We start from the raw sequence: 18,289 nt of genomic DNA on the forward strand, positions 1-18,289 counted from the left end.
TATGATGTTCTGAAGCATTTGTTTGTTTGTTTTATTTGTGGAGAGAGTTGCACCTGTTAAGTCTTTTAAGAAAAACTATTGAAATTTTTTGTAAGAATGGCATGGCAAGATATAATGGGATTTTTCTTGTTTTAATAATTCATCTTCAAGATGGCAGTGCTGACTCTGTAAAGGATCATCTTTCCAAGAAGACTGATTTTGCTAAAATAGTAATACCAATCCCTATATCTGGAATACAGCTTTGAAATGTTTAAATGATTCCCTTTTAAAGAGCATAATGAAAGTAGAAAAGCTTATAAATAAGACATGATACCTCTAATGGAATGTATTTGTCCCTTGGATTCCTTGACACGTGGTCCTTTTATTGAGCGGAAAAAAATCAAATGTGTTAAATCCATGCCAGATGTTGTAACGTTTACAGAATTTTGAATAGTTACACCTTGTATAGTTTAGCGGCAGAGCGCTTGCCTAGCATGCATGAGGCACTGGATTCAATCCTCAGCACTACATAAAAATAAACAAACAAAATAAAGGCATCTGACCATCTACAACTACAAAAAAATATATTTTTTTAAAGACACAATAATAGATTGAAGTAATAATAGATTGAAATAAATTACTTTGTGATACATTAGGGGAAAAACTCAGGACCAGGAACCTGAGAGACATTGGTAATAATTCGCCATAAGCCAGGAGTGTTACCTTAGTGGTTGTTTTTGTTTGTTTGTTTGTTTGTTTGTTTTGCTACTGGGGATTGAACTCAGGGGCACTCAATCATTGAGCCACATCCCCAGCCCTATTTTGTATTTTATTTAGAGACAGGGTCTCAGATGCTTAGCGCCTCGCTGTCACTGAGGCTGGCTTTGAACTCAAGATCCTCCTGCCTTAGCCTCCTGAGCTGCTGGGATTTCAGGTGTGCGCCACCACGCCCGGTGCCTTAGTAGTATTTATCTTCTTGGATTTTATTTTGTCATTTGAAAAATAAGAGTTGTTAACTGGCTTGGATGAAGTCCTAGAGTGACAACCTGTTCTTGTATCTAAAATATTTTAAAGTCTCAGGATTTGGGATTATCACCTTATTTCCTCAAAGCTGAGAAAGAATTGACACCAGCTTTCTTTCCTGGGTGACTCAGTCTTGTAACTGCTTAGAAAATACCATTTTCTGTCCTCTGTCAAGAAACAGCATGAGTTTCACTGAGGCTGTGCTTCCTTATAGCCTTGTGCCTAGTGTTCTCCAATTTAAATGTGGAATAACATTGCCACACTGCTATGAGTTATAACAAAAACTTAAAATTTTTTTGTTTTTCATTTGTATTGTTTTGTTGAAGAATTTTTAAGTACAGAAAACTTAACAGTATATATTTAACTGAGTTAAGTGACAAGCTCTATGGCCCTTGCCTTTTCCAGCCTGGCATTGCGAGTCACAGGTTTTGAACCCAGGATGTTGCCTCTGCCCAGTGAGAGTAGCTCTCATGATATAGGTCACTATAATTGGTCCTCATGGTTTTCACCAGCTTAACCAGAGCCCCTTCATCTTCCAAGTTCATCCTGGTGTGATGACAGTGGTGCTGGTCTTCTTAGGGACTAGATAGCCCATCCTGGCCTTCCCCTGGATGCTGCAGAAGCAGACAAGAAGACAAGCAGCTCAGCAGATCCACATTTTGCTGATGTCTACACATTGTACACATGTATTGAAATGTCACATTGTAATTAATAAATATGTGCAATTGTTAAGTGCCCATTTAAAATTTTTTGAATATTTTAAGAATAAATTTTAAAGGAAGAATGGGTATATATTGGCAGCTCTCTCATTGGTTACAAGTATGAGAAATGGAAACATTTTTGTTTTTTAACTTGAACCTGAATATTTTGGTAACAATAAGCCATCAGAGAATGGAAAACCAACATTTAAGCTCTGGTAACTGTTCACTAAGAGTGAATGGCTATCATATGATATACATAGATGAGTGGCATGATGACTTTTGATTGCATCAGTGAGCAAATTATAAATGTGTGTACAGCCACTTTTTTTTTTTTTTTCCTTTTGGTACTGGGGATTGAACCCAGGAGCACTTAACCATTGAGTCACATCCCTAAACCCTAAACCTTTTTTTTTCTTTTTGAGACAAGGTCTCAGAAAGTTGATTAGGGCCTCACTAAGTTGCTCAAGCTGGCTTTGAACTTGCAAAGTTCCTACGTCAGCTTCCCAAGCTGTTGGGATCACAGGCACTGTAAGGGTAAAAGAAATTGAAGTTAAAGCGTAAAAGTTAAAGGGTAAAAGACCGGGTGTTGTAAAAGTTTCTAAGCTGCAAGGTCTGAGTTAAAATGTAAAGGAGGTATTGTTAGGTTTCTATGCTACCTGGAAAACCTGAAATTTCTGTAGCTGTTAAGACAATGCTTAGAACCGCCCAGTAAACATTTCCCCTGGCTGTTTGGTTGTTTAATAATTCAGGACTCTGTGTAACTGGTCACGTAGTCCTTTAGGCCCTAAAACCAATCAGTTTAAATGTGTACCCCGTTTAGAAATGACCTATCACTCCAGCCTGACCTGTTCCCGCCAATGAATGAACTAATCATGTTTAGGAGTTGTTGTTCAATTTTCCCGCGCCTCATGATGATTTGTTCTGATGTATACAAAGCCCTCCGCCCTCCCCAAAAAGTGTACTTAAGCAGTGCTCAGCCCCTGCTCGGGGCTCTGGGCTGCTTTCCCTTCTTGAGTGGGCACGGAGCCCCAGCATGCTGGTTCAATAAATCCCCTTCTGCCAATTGCATGAGTGGTCACTTGGTGGTCTCTCTCTCCGACGTTTCGCGGGACCCTTACAGCACACACCACCTGCCCATTCACTTTTTAAATGAGGTAAATCTGGGTGGTTTAAAACATAATTCCATGGTAATCTTGCTTAGTGAGGAGTCGGAGGGCAGGTAAGTTGTAGCCCATTATTAGCCTGGTTCTTTTTATCACTATATAAATAACCTATGTGTTTGTGAACATGTATAAATAGGTGTTTCTCTATAGGCTTATGAAAAAGCTGGGAAGGACATACACCCCTCAGTAGAGGTAGAGATGGACGTGCAAGGGAAAAGACCAAAACACTGTCGCATGACCCTTGAAAGAGCAGTGGTGGCTGAGATAGAGGAGCACACAAGGTAGGAAAGTGGTGAGCCGTGGCATGGGTTACTCTGGATAGGTTTGGTCAGGAAGGAAGAGGGAGATGGAAATTCAGCTTGAGGAGCAGACAAGGTGATGCAAAAGCTTCTTTTTCTTATATAGATTAGGAGAAATGTGAGTCTGTATGCCAGGGAAAGAGAAAATACAAAAACAGTGGTAACTGAAGGAGCATGGTAGTGTTGGAGGCGGTAAGGAATGGAATCAAGACTGGGCGATCCTTCTTTTCTCTGGGTTGTAGAGGTATTTCTAACAGGTTCTTCATAGATACTTAGGCAATAAGTCTGATAAAACACTGGTGCAGACTTTGAGGTGGAGCTTTTTGGTGAGGTTTGAGGGAAGCAAGTAGAAGCAAGGAATTTGCTAGTTTCCCCTTCTAATCTAACAAAATGGCTTCAAGAACAAAGCGGTGAACAACACTTAATGGCGAATTCCTGGACTGAAGAGGGTGTTTTAAGAGCTCCAGGGGAATGGCCTCTTTGGAGACAGGCCACATACAAACTGAAGGGAATGCAAATGGGTGGTGTTAGGTGTGGAAGGAAGTAGGAAACAGGTACTCTGGAGTTGATTGTGGGTGGGTAGGGAGACATTAAGGAAGACATGGGAAGGGAAAGATATGAAAAATTCATTTAAGGAGAGGAAAAAAGAAGGCATAATTCCAGAGCCCATCTTAGGTATTACTAATTTGTGATGAAGTGGGTTGGGATCTCCCAAGTGTTTAGATACCCAGAAGAGGAGAACAAATGCAGTGGGTTAGGATTAGGATTAGAGGACTTCAGGCATGAGTGACATTTACAGGGCTGACAAGATTTCCTGAGCTGAGCCAGAAAGCACGAGAGAAGCTGACAGCCAGAGAACAGAAAGTACTGATTGTCATGAAAAGAGTTTTAAAAAAATAATAAGAGCAGATACCCTAGGAGGAAAAGGAAAGGAGGGCAGTGAACGAGTAAGTTGGTCAGAGTGGGAGGTCCTTGCAGATCAGTTGCCAGCTCTGAGAGCCAAGGTGATGGGTGTATGCTATGAGGGGGCTCTGCAGGTCCTGTTTCTCTTTGCCTCTCCAGGGCTTAGCCGCGTGCCTGGTGCATAATAGACATGACAAACATTTAAATGAAATGGGGTAGAATGGAGTTAAGTGAAGGTCTTGATCTTGCAACATTTGAGTGTCTGGTCAGGGTGTTGGACAGCATCATCCTCATCATAAAAGTCCCTAAGGGAAATCACAGGAGAACTGGGTTAAAAGAGTCCCATATTGAAGTTATCAAAAATGGTGGGGAAATATCTGGTTTTAGTTTACATTAACTTGTGAGTATAGAGAAAATGATAAAAGCAAATGCTGTGGCCAGTTTGGGTGAGCCCATTTCCCTGCCACAGAGCATACAGGAAACATGCTAAATCTATAGGTTTTCTCCTTCTTCTGGGGATGATGCCTGGGAAACAGTATTTCTAACAGGTTCTTCATAGATACTTAGGCAATAAGTCTGATAAAACACTGGTGCAGACTTTGAGGTGGAGCTTTTTGGTGAGGTTTGAGGGAAGCAAATAGAAGCAAGGAATTTGCTAGTTTCCCCTTCTAATCTAACAAAATGGCTTCAAGAACAAAGAGGTGAACAATACTTAATGGCGAATTCCTGGACTGTTTTTAATGACTGTTTCCAAAATGCTCACAGGGATTCCTTCCATAGTTATCCATAGACTCAGGATTCAGTTTGCTCTTTTATTGAAGAGTCAGGTTTAGGGTTAGTTTAGGGTCCATTGCCATTCCATATATGGAAATGGCATAGAATGGCTGCTATGTTTGAATGCATAGAAAGGGATTAGATAAAATGTATATACACATGTAAGTGGTATGTATATTTTAAGACTGCAACAGCCTTTTTGTAAGGCATTTTCTTGCCCACAGTAAAATCATCTTTACAATGCCCTTTCACTTTTGGACAGTTCAGAATACTGTTATCTTAACATCAGAATCACACCAACCTAAAGTGTGGATTTATTTCTGCACCTACAGGCATATGGGGCTTTGGACTTTTGATGGTATTCTGAAAGGATGTGTTGGTCCTACAGCCAGATGAGAGAATGGCAGGCCAGTTTGCAGGCTTTGGAAATCTTACAAGAGGTCACAGGAAAAGTGGTATGAGAGAAGGAGTGGAATTATCATGAAGCAGCAAGAGACAGAACACTTTGAGAACAGGCGCAGGGTCTTAGAATCGGCAGAGATGAGATGCGTCAGTGTAGCTGGGTGAAAGCAGGGGGCACAGGGGAGGCCAGCCTGGGAGGGAGAGCTGGGCAGGGACTTGCAGAGAGATGGGCAGTTGGCAGGTGGCTAGAAGGAACACCGATTTGAGCAGATGATTCAGTTATGTTGGCATCCTATGAGACATGATTCATTTGCTTTGATGCTGTGCCTCTGTGGCTAAAGAGCCCTCCTTTCTTCCCATCTCAGAGGTGAAGGCCTTGTGTTCCAGCTCATTAGCCCAGCCAGCCACTTCAGGATGGTTCCTCTTATTCTGCATTTACTTGAACCCATTCACACAGCTCCATCAGTGGCTGCCAACACGAAATAACTTCAAACAAAACTGTCTACTCTGCAGAGCAGGCACCGTGATTCCTAAACTGCCACATTTACTTTTTTTACCTTTCTCTCCAAAGTCAGAAACAGATGCTTTTTAGTCATACTATTCACTGACAGGATGCAGAGGATGACCAGCCTTGGAGCACTTATCACAGTCCTACACCCCCTCCCCCAAATCCATGGTGCTTCCCCTCCCGATTATCTCCAAGGATTTTGTGGCTACTTTCTGCCGCAGAACTGCTGCCATCAAAAGCTGTAGATTCAGTTTAGCTCCAGGTCATAGAAAGCGTGAAGGCTCACAGGGGAGGTCAGCAAGAAGTTTCTGAGCTAAGGCACTTTCCAAGTGTCAGGGTAAAGACGCCATGTTTGCCTGAAGGGAAAACGATTTGCAGCTTTTCTGTCTGGAAGAAGCCATTATCGGCTTTTCGTGGCTTATCATTTATTCTATGGCTTATCGCTTGAATACCATTTAATGTTCCCTTCCTTATCCTTTTTCTCTTAATCCTTTATTCAAAAGTAATGAATATGGAGATGTTGACTGAACTTGCCCAAGGTGGCCCAGATTCGGGAAGGTTTGAGGAGCCTTCACTGTCAATACTGGAGAAAATATCTTTGTTTACCCAGGAATAATAGGATTTCTATGGTGTTCTTCACCAGCTTAAGTTAATGTCTTCTCGTTGCTAACATTTGTTTAGTAGTCAAGCATAGAAAAATGAAGATGTATTAAGTGTCTTCACTTTTTAGGGGAGGAAGCCAAATGTGAAATTTGTTTTCAAGAAGTCTCCCTAGATTAAGTTGCTTAAAAAGATGGCAGAATCTTAACTTTTCCAATGCCAAGAAGGATACTGAGCAGAGAATTGAATGCCTATTCTCTCACGTGCCCTGTGAAGGCCCTAAGAGGTGGACCTGATGGCCTCATTTTGGGGATGAAGAACTGAGGCTGAGGGAGGATCAATGACTTGTGTCTAACTAGATAGCTATGGAATAAGAATTCAAATCCAGTCTCCCTATTTTCAGACCCATGCTCTTTAAACTATCCCCATAAAATTGAAAGATGCCTCACTATCAAATAGCCCTCTAATGGTGCTAGATTTTCACTGTGCTTCTGTACATGAGGAGAGTACCACCTCTTTTTCCCATTTAAAAGTATGCAAGTATTTACTAAGAGATGCTAAATGTAAGTATTCTGCTTTCTTTTATTCTAGATTTTCTACCCTAGCAAGGATGGTACAAAGATTCCAATGTTCATTGTGCATAAAAAAGGCATAAAATTAGACGGCTCTCATCCTGCTTTCTTATATGGCTACGGTGGCTTCAACATATCTATTACACCCAACTACAGGTAAGTATGGGACACTCTTGAACTTGACATGTGTTTGATCTTTACATAGTGGAAAGGAACCAGAGACTGGTCTACTAAATCATCTCTAATATACTCAATTACATATTTCTTGATTGTTTTCTTACAAGGAAGGAATGCATTTGATAACTATTTGAATTTTTGCTCAGGAATTACAGGAAATGTGATGACAAGCTAATCTTGTTTTTAAAAAAAAAAAAAATGTTCTCAGTGTAAAGTTGAGCACTAGATTTAGAGGCTTTAGCCTGTCTACAAAAGATTAGTATCAATTGAGGTCTTGAAAAAAGGAAGCACCTATCTTCACTGTCGTTTATTACCAAATCAGCCTTTACCCCAGAATTCTCTTCAGTGGGCATGTTTTAGATGTTTTTTTTTTTTTAAACCAGCAGAGACTTAAAATACAATGTCTTAACATTCAGCCATAAATATTTTCTGAAAAATCTGTTATTCATTTTAAACTGTTATGTGCTTATTGTTTGTGATTATTTCCCAGATAACTTATGTTTGTTTACATATTGCCATTATTTATGTAAACCACTGTCAGTATTTTTGCAAACTTGGTTTTAATATCCCATTCCTTAGTATGGAATTTGCTTTGAGTGTTTTTAATAAAAAGTTTTCTACAAGCAACACCAGCTTTAAACCAACTTCTAAATAGAGCATCACATAAAATCTGATTCACAGATTCACCCAGGATCTTTTTTATTTGAGAAGAGATTCATAGACTGAACATAAATTTGGAATGGGTTCAACAAGCTATCCCAGAGTAGAGTGCAAGAAAGCCACTCATTATTATAGAATGAAATATAAAACATGGTCCCTGCCCTCCTCAAGTGGTTTATAACCAAATTGTGGACTTTTTTGAACATCTGGCTAAAGAGTTTGTTAGGAGCTAATGGAGGTTTTTGTATAAAATGATAGATTTGTGTCCCTGAACTAAAGGGACACTAGGAGAATGTTATTACCGATACTATTAATTCATTCTGACAGCGCCATGTCCCAGGCACGGCGTGAACCCTGGGTGACAGCAGCCCCCAGATGGACTTCCCAGGCAGAGATTTGCGATCTCATTAGTACTCCATATCTATGTGGTAAAACCACATGCCATATTTATTCTGTGATAAAATTATAGGCTTCACCTTTAAGTCAGTGATGCTTGAGCGTAAGGGCAGTGAACACATGCCAGTGAATAATGAGAAACTCGCATCCCAAGCCCCATTCCTGTGGTCCCAATAGGGATCTAGACCACACCGATCACTGAATGGATCTACTGTAGCTAGAAGCACTGACCTTTGTTCATTTGTACTTAAAATCTCTGTGCTGAAAATCAAGTTGAGTCCCAGACCATTTCACCCAGAACCATGTGAATGTAATAGTAATTTCAAAAAGAGCCCATTAGAGATGCATGAAGTGTAGAAGACCAAGTGACTGAAAATGAATTTGGCAGATTGGGGTAGATGTCATCAGGCCAACCATATCCAATTTTAGTTATCTTTCCTCTTCATCATCAACATCGAGGAAATTAACACTAAAGCCACCTAGAGCTTTAGGTTTGCAGAAGCCCTCCTTTTTCCCATTACTGAGAATTATAAAATTCTCAAACAGTTCAAGGCAAAATTAACTAATAGTAAAAGAAACATCACTCAGCCTTTTCACAGTGAAAAGGGAAGAAACAAAATCCAAATTTTCTGAAGAACTTAGAAGCTTTGTGTAACTTTTATTTCTACAAAGTATTCTCTAGCCCTGAGAACTGTTCTTATTTTCCAGTCTGTGAGCTTGTTATCCTCTCTTATTCCCTTTATTGACTAGTTTAACATCCAAAGTTCTTTAGAACTGGAAAACATGGAAAGCGTTAAGGAAAAGAAAAAAATGAGAGCGGGGGCCATTGTCGGTTGCACCCGCAAGCCCCCAACTATTCTTGCCTGAGCTGGCCTTGTTGCAAAGATAAATTCCGTGTAAAATGAGGGCCTCTGATTTTTGCTGTCTGCATAGTGAAGTATTTATTAGTAAGAAAAGTGAAATATAATGAATGTTCAGGTAAACATCTGAGCTTTGCAGGTAAACATTAATACTTTATTGTAATCAAGTAATATAAAAATTGGGCTGGTATTTAGATTCTACTATGCATATAGTGTTTTCAGGGATACATTTGATTTTTTGTGATGAAGAGAGCTCAGCAGTGCTTAGCAGATAGTTGCTGGGAGGTTAACTGTCTTCTCTGTTCCTCAGTGTATCCAGGCTCATTTTCGTGAGGCACATGGGTGGCGTTCTTGCTGTGGCCAACATCAGGGGTGGCGGTGAATATGGAGAGACATGGCATAAAGGTGGGCTGTTTTCTCTGAAACAATCTCAGGTCTGGCACAGTCCAGGCTCAGGATGTGCTGACCTTCTCATTTAAATGGGCTGAGGGGGTGAGGAGCAGAAAAGCATTTTTTTGGTTGAGACAAATGAAAAATAATAATTTTCAAACACATTGCAGGCACTGCCCCCCTTTAAAAATAACCCATTCTGTTCACATTTTACTTTCTTTTGTAGTCTGATAACAAAGCACGTATTTTTCAGAAGTATTCCCCATAAGACCATAATCAAAACTTGAGATTTTTGAGCAATGTACAAGGTGCATTTTTAATTATCAGCATCAAAAGTGACTCTTGAAGCTTTTTGGTATTTTTCCTGGCAGCCTTGCTTGTAAAAATTCAGTATTATTCATCTGTCTCAAAACAGACTTCAAAGCAGGTCATTTGCTCCTAAGAGAGCGGTCTACAGCTCTCCTCCCAGTGTGGTATCCCCTTGTTCCCAACACTACTGGGAGATTCTGGCCTCCTCACATTGCTGCTATGACTATCAAGTGTGGGTTTTAGACACAAGAATATAGTCACTGTTCCTCCTGAAGCACATATTTGAGTTGACTGGCTAGTACTCAGCTTCATACCTCAGAGGGTCACAGTTTCCTTTTTTTCTAAATAATCACCTCTTTTAAAACCCTTTCTCTTCCATTTCTTTGTATGTGGAACATCCCACCACCCTGACCTGGCTTTTCTGTAGATAGAATTGAATTCATAGACCAACCAGTGTCTGATGAGGGCATTTTTCACTTGCCTTGGTCCTATGTCCTTGAGGATGGTATGGGTCAGGACTTCCACTTCTGCCAGCTTCCTAGTTCCCCGCTCTCATTATCAGCTGTCATTTATAACAAGGCCTACTGGGACGAAGGGGGCCACCAGTTCCTAGACGTGAAATCCTGAAAAAACTAAGGTTTTCTCTTTTAAGCCCCTCTGGTCATCAGGGGCCACCGCCATCTGATAAGGAAGATGCCTGGGTCCTGGCTGACTTTTTCCCCTGTTTATTAACTTGAACCAACTGATTTTCCAAAGTCATAGGAGTCAGACAAGTTGGAACTTGACTAAGACTAAAAATAGATTGATTCATAAGCTTTCTCAAAGATGACACAGTAAAAGGACCAGAAATGGACCTTTTCCAGTTACAGCCTCATATATAGAACATTGATAAATGTAAATTCCCTCTGTTCCTTGAGTTTAAAATTTAGTGGTCTTAAATGTATAGCCATGATCCCCAAGTGACATTTTTCCTGGAAACTAAGTAATCCTAGCTGTTCAAATTCACTGATAATTTCTTAAGATTTTAATAACTTTTGTTTTGATATGAAAACATTTCTTCAATAGCACTGCTTCATCTTTAATTGAATTTCTGCAAAAGTGGTTCATTTCAGATCTAATTAGATCTGTGCCTGCTCTTTGTTCATTTCAGAGGCAGTTATTTCAGACATCTGTTCCTTTGAGGACATGCCTTTGGCCTTTACTTGTAGATATTCCAAGACCCCATAGCTGTTTCTCTGGGGTTTTTGTTTGTTTGTTTAATACATTGGAATGGCTTATAGACAGTAAAACCTTGAGGTCTTATTTCATCCATGAATGGAGAAGCCCCCCTGTGCTTTGCTGAAGCACCACGTCACCACCCAATTCCTACTGTTACTGTAAATTAGTAACCCAGGGCAAAATCGGATCATGTACCCACTACAGACTCCTGCAGGGAGCTGGGTGGAACTTGGGGGGCTGAGCTCCATAATAGAGGCCTTGTTTCATTTTACCTTCAGCTTCTCCAAAATAGAGATTCTTTCTGATGCCATGCTTCTCTCACAAAACAGATCTATCCTCTTTGGGGCACTTGCCTTTTAAGTTCTAAGGGTTTTAATAAAATCCAAATTCACCATATGTGTGAATTTGGGCCTGCAAGTCCAGGGGTATTCATTGTAGATTTCCACAGCACATAAAACTTCAATTGAGGCATTTATTTAAATGTTGTTTTAGCCACCATTGTTTAGATTGATCCATAGTTGAAACTGTGCCGTTTTGTTATTTGAACTCCATTTAAGTTAAACCGATTTTTGTGTGTGTTTTGTTAATTAACTACCTTTCACTTTGGCACATCATAGGTGGTATCCTGGCCAACAAACAAAACTGCTTTGATGACTTTCAGTGTGCTGCCGAGTATCTGATCAAGGAAGGCTACACGTCTCCCAAAAGGCTGACCATTAACGGAGGTTCAAATGGAGGCCTCTTAGTGGGTAAGAACTGAATTTTACTCTTTGTACCTACCAAGTGACCCATATGGGGTCTCCAGATAGAATTGCCTGTGAAAAGATTGCCTGATTTATACTGGTACAAAGAAAGCAAAACCATTTGTATTGGGGCACCTAATAAATAAGAGACATACTCATGACAGCAGGAAACGAGACCCCGTGCCCTCCTCTGAGGCCTTCCCCCACTGTGGGATCAAGGGTTCAGCCAGCACAGAGCTGATGAGCCTGATTGTGCTGCTCAGAACTTGTAAGATGTATCCTCCTTGAACATTATTATGCTGTTGGCTGCTGAGAGAGGCCATGAAAGAAGATGGGGTATTTAGAATAGAGCCATAGCCTTATAGGAATGAAATAGTTAATTCTAGTCATTCTTAGGAGCGGCTCCCACTTGTTGAGTACCTATGTCCAAGCCCTTGATATGCACAGTTATTGTCCAGGGAGGCACTGAGTGGTTGAAAAGCTCATCGGTGTCACACAACTGAAAGCTGGGGTTAAACCTAGTACTGTGATTCTGAGTTCTGCTCTTCTATGTGGCACTACCTGTATGCAGCTTTTTCTGATTTTATTTTTTTCCTTAGTAGCATTCAATACTGTCATGAATGTATGCGGTAGGCCTGGACTGTGCCCTGCACCCCTTGGCATTTAGGATGTGAAGTGTCATACGTGTGTAGAAGAGCACATCGACACTTAAATATATGTGACAAGTCCACTTTGGGGAGGGGGTGGTCAGGGGACAGAGCATTCATTTGTCCATGTCTTTGCAAGATGCTGTCATTTAAAAAAAAAAAAAAAATCATTTCCAGGCTGGGATGTAGCTCAGTGGTAGAGCACTTGCCTAGCACGTACGAGGCTCTGGGTTTTATACCAATCTTCCAAAGACAAATTCCCATGAAGGTCCAAAATAATTTGTTTTAATTTGGAAGGGATATTGACAATCATTTGGTTCTTCATCAAATATTTATTGGACACTGAGAAGTGCCAGGCATTTTTTCAGATACTGGGCCTATGTAGAGCATCTCTACCTTCATGGGGCTTTCATCCTAGAGGCAGAGGATAAACCAAGGGCATCGGGGTTTCTAAGGGGAGGGGTGGGAATTCAGTGTTGAAATCAAAAGGTGTGTGGGAACTGTTTTATTGCCAGACACAGGAGAAATCCAAATTCCTTAACTTATTCCTAGTCTTGCCAGCTTTGATGTTACCCCTCCCTGACTGCCTCACACTGAGTTAGGTCCCCTCATACCACACTTTCCCAGCAGTAGTGATTGCTGTACTTCAATTGTAGTGGCTCATTCACTTCTTGATCTTCCCCACTAGATTTATTCACTGAAACAGGTACAGGCCTAGTGCCCCACATGGTAAATATTCAATATATATCTGTTTAATATTGTTTTAAAGTTTGAAAAACAGGAGATGATGAGCCAACATTGGTTAGAGCCTTAAGCTGTGTTTCAGACCCTGTTTTGCCTCAAGCTAGTCCTAAGATCTTAACTACCCCCACCAGCTATGAACGCACATGGGTGGAGAGAAGGGGACATAGGTTCCTCATAAAGTCCTGAATCTTTTCTGGTAACACCCCCACCTCATTGAGATTAACTTTGGGGGACAAATCGTGTTAGTGTTGCTTTGTATATTTAGATGTTTCTTTCTTGGTTTTCAGCTGCTTGTGCAAATCAGCGTCCTGACCTCTTTGGTTGTGTTATTGCCCAAGTTGGAGTAATGGACATGCTGAAGTTCCATAAATATACCATCGGTCATGCCTGGACCACCGACTATGGGTGCTCAGACAGCAAACAACACTTTGAATGGCTCGTTAAGTATGTTTTGATTGACATATGCTATTAATGATTTGATATCTTAAGTATCTGATGCTTTGTCTCCTTGGTGTGTTTTATTTGCATATAATTTTACTACAAGAACAGAAGAGGTGGGAATACCTTCCACCTTGTTTTAATATGGTCTTTAACAAAAACAAACTTTAAAGGTGTGATAGGCAATATTGCAAAGATGGCCCTCCAGGATTCCTGTCCTTGGTTATTCAGTTAAAAACTATTGTATAGGTACTTTGCAGATAGAACAACAGCCATCACGTAAAGGTAACTTTAGTTCTACAACTGCATAGGACAATTCTGCCAACAAACTGAGCCTGAAAGTAAATTTTTTTTTCCAGTTTGCCATTAAGAGCCCACTAATGTCCTTAAGAGACCCAGAGAATCCAACTGAGCCAACTCACAGAATTGTGAGATCAGAAGTCTGTTTTAAGCTGCTAAGTTGGTGGATAATAATTTGTTACTGCAGTAATCAGAAACTAATACAAAAAGGTATCATACATTGTATCAGTATGTGGAATTTCCTTTTCTAAATCAAGAAATAAGGACATAAAAGAACACATGCAAACATAATTAAACTCCCTTTGTGCTCAGTGTAACTACATATTTGAAACTACAAGTTTCATTACTCTAATATTGTACAACTTACCTCATTCATAGCCCTCAACCACTTTGGTGGTAACAATGAGAAAATAACAGAATTTGGGGATTATTTATCAGCATCCTTTAGGAACAGTCCTTGGACTGGCACAAGAGGCCTGTTTTCCCATCCCAACATTCTCAAAATAACTTGGTCATTTTTAATTTGTTTTTTATGACTCTCATAATTAAAATGACTGAATTTTTTAATTGAGTACTTTGAAACTATTGCATTCTGTTCTCTAAGGGGGAAAAAAAGTTCACTGTGAAAGCTGTTACTTTAAAATACTCAAATGGCAACATGCACCCAGGGAAATAAATCCTGTGTAAACTCATTTGAAAAAAGTTTGCATTTTTTCTTCTGTGATATTCCTACCTCAGATTTCAATTTACTAACTCTGATCTCGCAGGGCTTTATTTTCCTTTTACCTTCTGTTACTAAATGAGCTTAGATCTCATTTACCTACAGCTAAATTAGCTAGAAAGGACCATATGGGAACTCTGGAGTGCATCCCTTGGAGCCCCATCTAGAATATTAAAAGGTGTTTTCTCCCAAAAGAGCTGGACCTCTGAGTCTGGGAATGTCTAGGGTAAATAAAGCCTAATAAACAGGCTGTTCTTTCTACAGACCATCTCCTGAAAATTTTGAAACCACTCTGTAGTTTCAAAACTTACCACATCTGTGATGTTGTCTGTGAATCTCAAAGTGGGGAGTATTTTTAATAGGCACTGAGTTTTCCACATTTGTTCCCCATAGAATAAACCCTTATGTGGAGGAGGGGTTTGGTTGGGAAGCAGATCCCCCATGTTAGGTATTGGGAAAACAAACTCCCCGTGTTTTAGCTTTGACTTGGTGAGCTAAGAAAATTTTATACTCTTTTTACTACACTTCAAAATAAAACTCTGCTGAAACAGTTGATTAAAATCATTAATACTGAATACATTGAAAAATATAACATTGGATAAAATGTACAGATATTTCTTGAGCCTTAATCATTATCAATCACTGTCTAATTTACTGTTTTTATTCTTGAAACTGTCTTTGTTAACTTACCTTGGAAACTTTTCTCGTATTTCAAAGGGTTCCTCTTCCACTAAATTTCTCTCCATTGGCCAAAGGCAGTTTCTTTTCTGCTGAACTGTGAGAGCCAGCAAGAGGCTCAGGAGCTCACCTGGGCTTCCTTGGTTTGTAGACAAGAAAGACACATGCTCTTCCTGAGGTTGCAAAGCTAAGCCTGAAATAAAGGCTTTATAGGGATAAGAGAAAGAAAGCCACTGTACACTGGCTTTGAAGTTCAACAAAAGATTAATAGCTAAATAGTCACACTCTGTAGTTTCAAAAAAACAAGTCATTAGTCCAACTACGTAGCAGTGAAAAAGTCTAAAGAATACCAAAAGATACAGCTCTAAACACCGAGTGTGCATATAGTTTGGCTTATTTCAACAGCCCTGCGAGTTTCTTTCTTACATAATATTTCAAAGTTAAAGCTACATACATGACATAGCTCCTGTTTTCAGTAGCCCTTCCTGGTCATGGCCTAAATGATGAGCAAGCAAACTGCCATGCCACTCACATATTAGGCAACAGAAATCCTCCTTGCTAGTAAAGTTAAACTGGTATATTAGCTTTCTGTCATTGTGACCAAAATACCCAGCAAATACAGAAGGACAGGTTTATTTTGGCTCATGGTTTCCAAGGTTTAAGTCCATAGTTGGCTGACTCCAGGATAGAAACATCATGGTAGCAGGGTGAGGCAGAGGATAGCGGCTCAGCTTGTGGCAGCAGAGAAGCAAAGAGGAAGGGGTCAGGGACAAGACATTGTACCGAAGGACCTACTTCCTTCAGCCACGCTCCTCCATCCTACTGTTTCCATCTCCTCCCAGTAGCCCCATTCAAGTTATTAACTCATCAAATGCATTAATCCAGTGAGAAAGTCAGAGCCCTTGTGATCTAATCACTCCCCCAAAGTCTCTCTGGACATTGCTGCATTGGCAACCAAGTCTTTGACACACGAGCTTTTGGGGGACATACCAAACTAATGGCTGGTATACCACACAGATCCCTGTGCCACACTGGTCTTTCCTGATCATCCTCTTGATGAACTCTGCTTGTGACAAAATCTCACACAAGTGCCTTTGCCTTTCAGATACTCCCCACTGCACAACGTGAGGCTGCCCGAGGCGGATGGCGTCCAGTACCCGTCCATGCTTCTCCTCACTGCTGACCACGATGACCGGGTGGTCCCGCTCCACTCCCTGAAGTTCATTGCCACCCTACAGTATGTGGTGGGCCGCAGCCGGAAGCAGAGTAACCCCCTGCTCATCCACGTGGACACCAAGGCTGGCCACGGGGCGGGGAAGCCCACAGCCAAAGTGATAGAAGAAGTCTCAGATATGTTTGCGTTCATAGCACGATGCCTGAACATTGACTGGATTCAGTAAACGGGATTTCCTGCTCCTCCGACAGCCACAGAAAACCTCAAGGGCTTTCACACCGTTCCAACCGAGAAACCACTGGGCACAACGCTCCCCACATGGGCACTGTTCCTGCACACAGACTACAGTTGAACAGAACTACTGTGGGAATTTTATCTTTTTTAGGCTTCTCCTTTTTAGCAAGCCCTTGGTGTTTCTTTTCCCACCCTATCCAGGCACATATTTTAAAAAGAATTTTAAAAGGCATGTTTGGATAAATAGCTCAATGTCAGCAAACGTGTGAATACTAGATTGCTGAATTAAGGGTCATAGCCAGGCATCCTCATACATAACTCAGTGAACTTTGCTTCTATAACCGTAACCTATATATTCCTTAAATAAATGTGAGAACTCTTCTCATGAAAGACTTCATTGCAATACTAATAAATGCTATTTAAGAATAGGAGGCTTTATTTTTGGTTCCTTTGCATTGAAGGGCATCACTTGAAATGCAGTTGACCATGGGGATAAAGCATTTCATCTTTGTGCAACTCATTAGTTTCCAAACCCTTGAATCATAGAATGTAAGCACTGAAAAGAAGTTGAGCTTGTCCATTCCCACTCCCCAGTCTCTAGTGAAGCTGTTAGAGGCAGCTCACTGTCTTAAACATTAGCACTCAGATCAGGGTGATGATACTGATCTGGGACTCTTTTGATTTGGCTGCCTCCTTTTAAAAATCTGTGAGGTGGAAAATTCAAATTACTCACCTATCTGACCACATATTGATTTGGTTACAGAATGTTCCTGGAAATCAGAATGCCTCAGATATGAAACTAAGAGGCCCCCTGTGTAAATTATCCAAAGATGAACTCAACCAAATTTACAGTCAGAATTTTTAGCCTTTCCCAAGCTGTTTCACCTCCATAAACCTCTTCTTGAAAATTAAAATAGTCATTATTTAAAAACAAACATGCAAAATTAAGAAGAAACAGTTTGGGTTCATCCCACTCCCCAAGAATCTTTTAAGGTGAGGATATGCCATCCCTCAAACTTTCACTTGTGATATTAAAACAAAAAATTACATCAAATAATGTTACTTTGCCAGGCACTGTGGTGCATACCTATGATCCCAACAGCTTGGGAGGCTGAGGCAGGAAGATCGCAAATTCAAAGCCAGCCTTAGCAATAGCAAGGCACTATGCGACTCAGACCCTATCTCTAAAATAAAATAAAATAGAGCTGGGGGCTCAGTAGTTTAGTGTCCCCGAGTTTAATCCCCGGTACTCCCCACCCCAAAATAATAATGTTACTTTGAGTGTCAGTTTGTGAAATGCTGATCTAATTTATAAGAAAACAGTTTGTCTTGCTTTATCAGATATGATGAAAGTAATTATTTTACATGAAGTATCTTAACTGTATATAAAATTGCAAGTAAGTCCTATCTTCCAAATCTCATACAAACATAATTTAAGTGCTCTACTTTTCAAGTCATGGTCAAAAAATCTACCTATTACTCCATACCAAGTGTAACTGAAAGGTAACCATAACTTGGTTTCTCTCTTCTAGAATCATGCTGGTTTCTCTCTTCTAGAATCATGCTGTTACTGTTTGAGTATATGCATAAAGCAGCTGTCATTGAACATCTGATTCATTATAACCTCAGGAGAAAAGCTATGCCTCTAGTGCAGAGCATGTAGAGACTGACAACAG

At 40.4% G+C, this 18,289-nt stretch overlaps 1 protein-coding gene across 1 annotated transcript in view; it reads left to right on the top strand.

Moving 5' to 3' along the window:
• Prep (prolyl endopeptidase) overlaps positions 1–17,039 on the top strand; it is a 119,018-nt gene extending 101,979 nt beyond the window's left edge. Inside the window, exons 11-15 of the mRNA XM_046430652.2 lie at positions 6,944–7,080; positions 9,328–9,422; positions 11,552–11,683; positions 13,356–13,512; positions 16,311–17,039. Of these exons, the coding sequence (XP_046286608.1) occupies positions 6,944–7,080; positions 9,328–9,422; positions 11,552–11,683; positions 13,356–13,512; positions 16,311–16,605 (816 nt within the window). The 3' untranslated portion in view covers positions 16,606–17,039. The remainder of the gene's footprint in view (positions 1–6,943; positions 7,081–9,327; positions 9,423–11,551; positions 11,684–13,355; positions 13,513–16,310) is intronic.
• Positions 17,040–18,289: the final 1,250 nt, after the last annotated feature.

The sequence above is a fragment of the Marmota monax genome, unplaced genomic scaffold (assembly GCF_021218885.2).
Source record: "Marmota monax isolate L192 unplaced genomic scaffold, Marmota_monax_Labrador192_F-V1.1 WCK01_AAM20220418_F8-fsc00013, whole genome shotgun sequence".
NCBI classification, from domain to species: Eukaryota; Metazoa; Chordata; class Mammalia; order Rodentia; family Sciuridae; genus Marmota; species Marmota monax.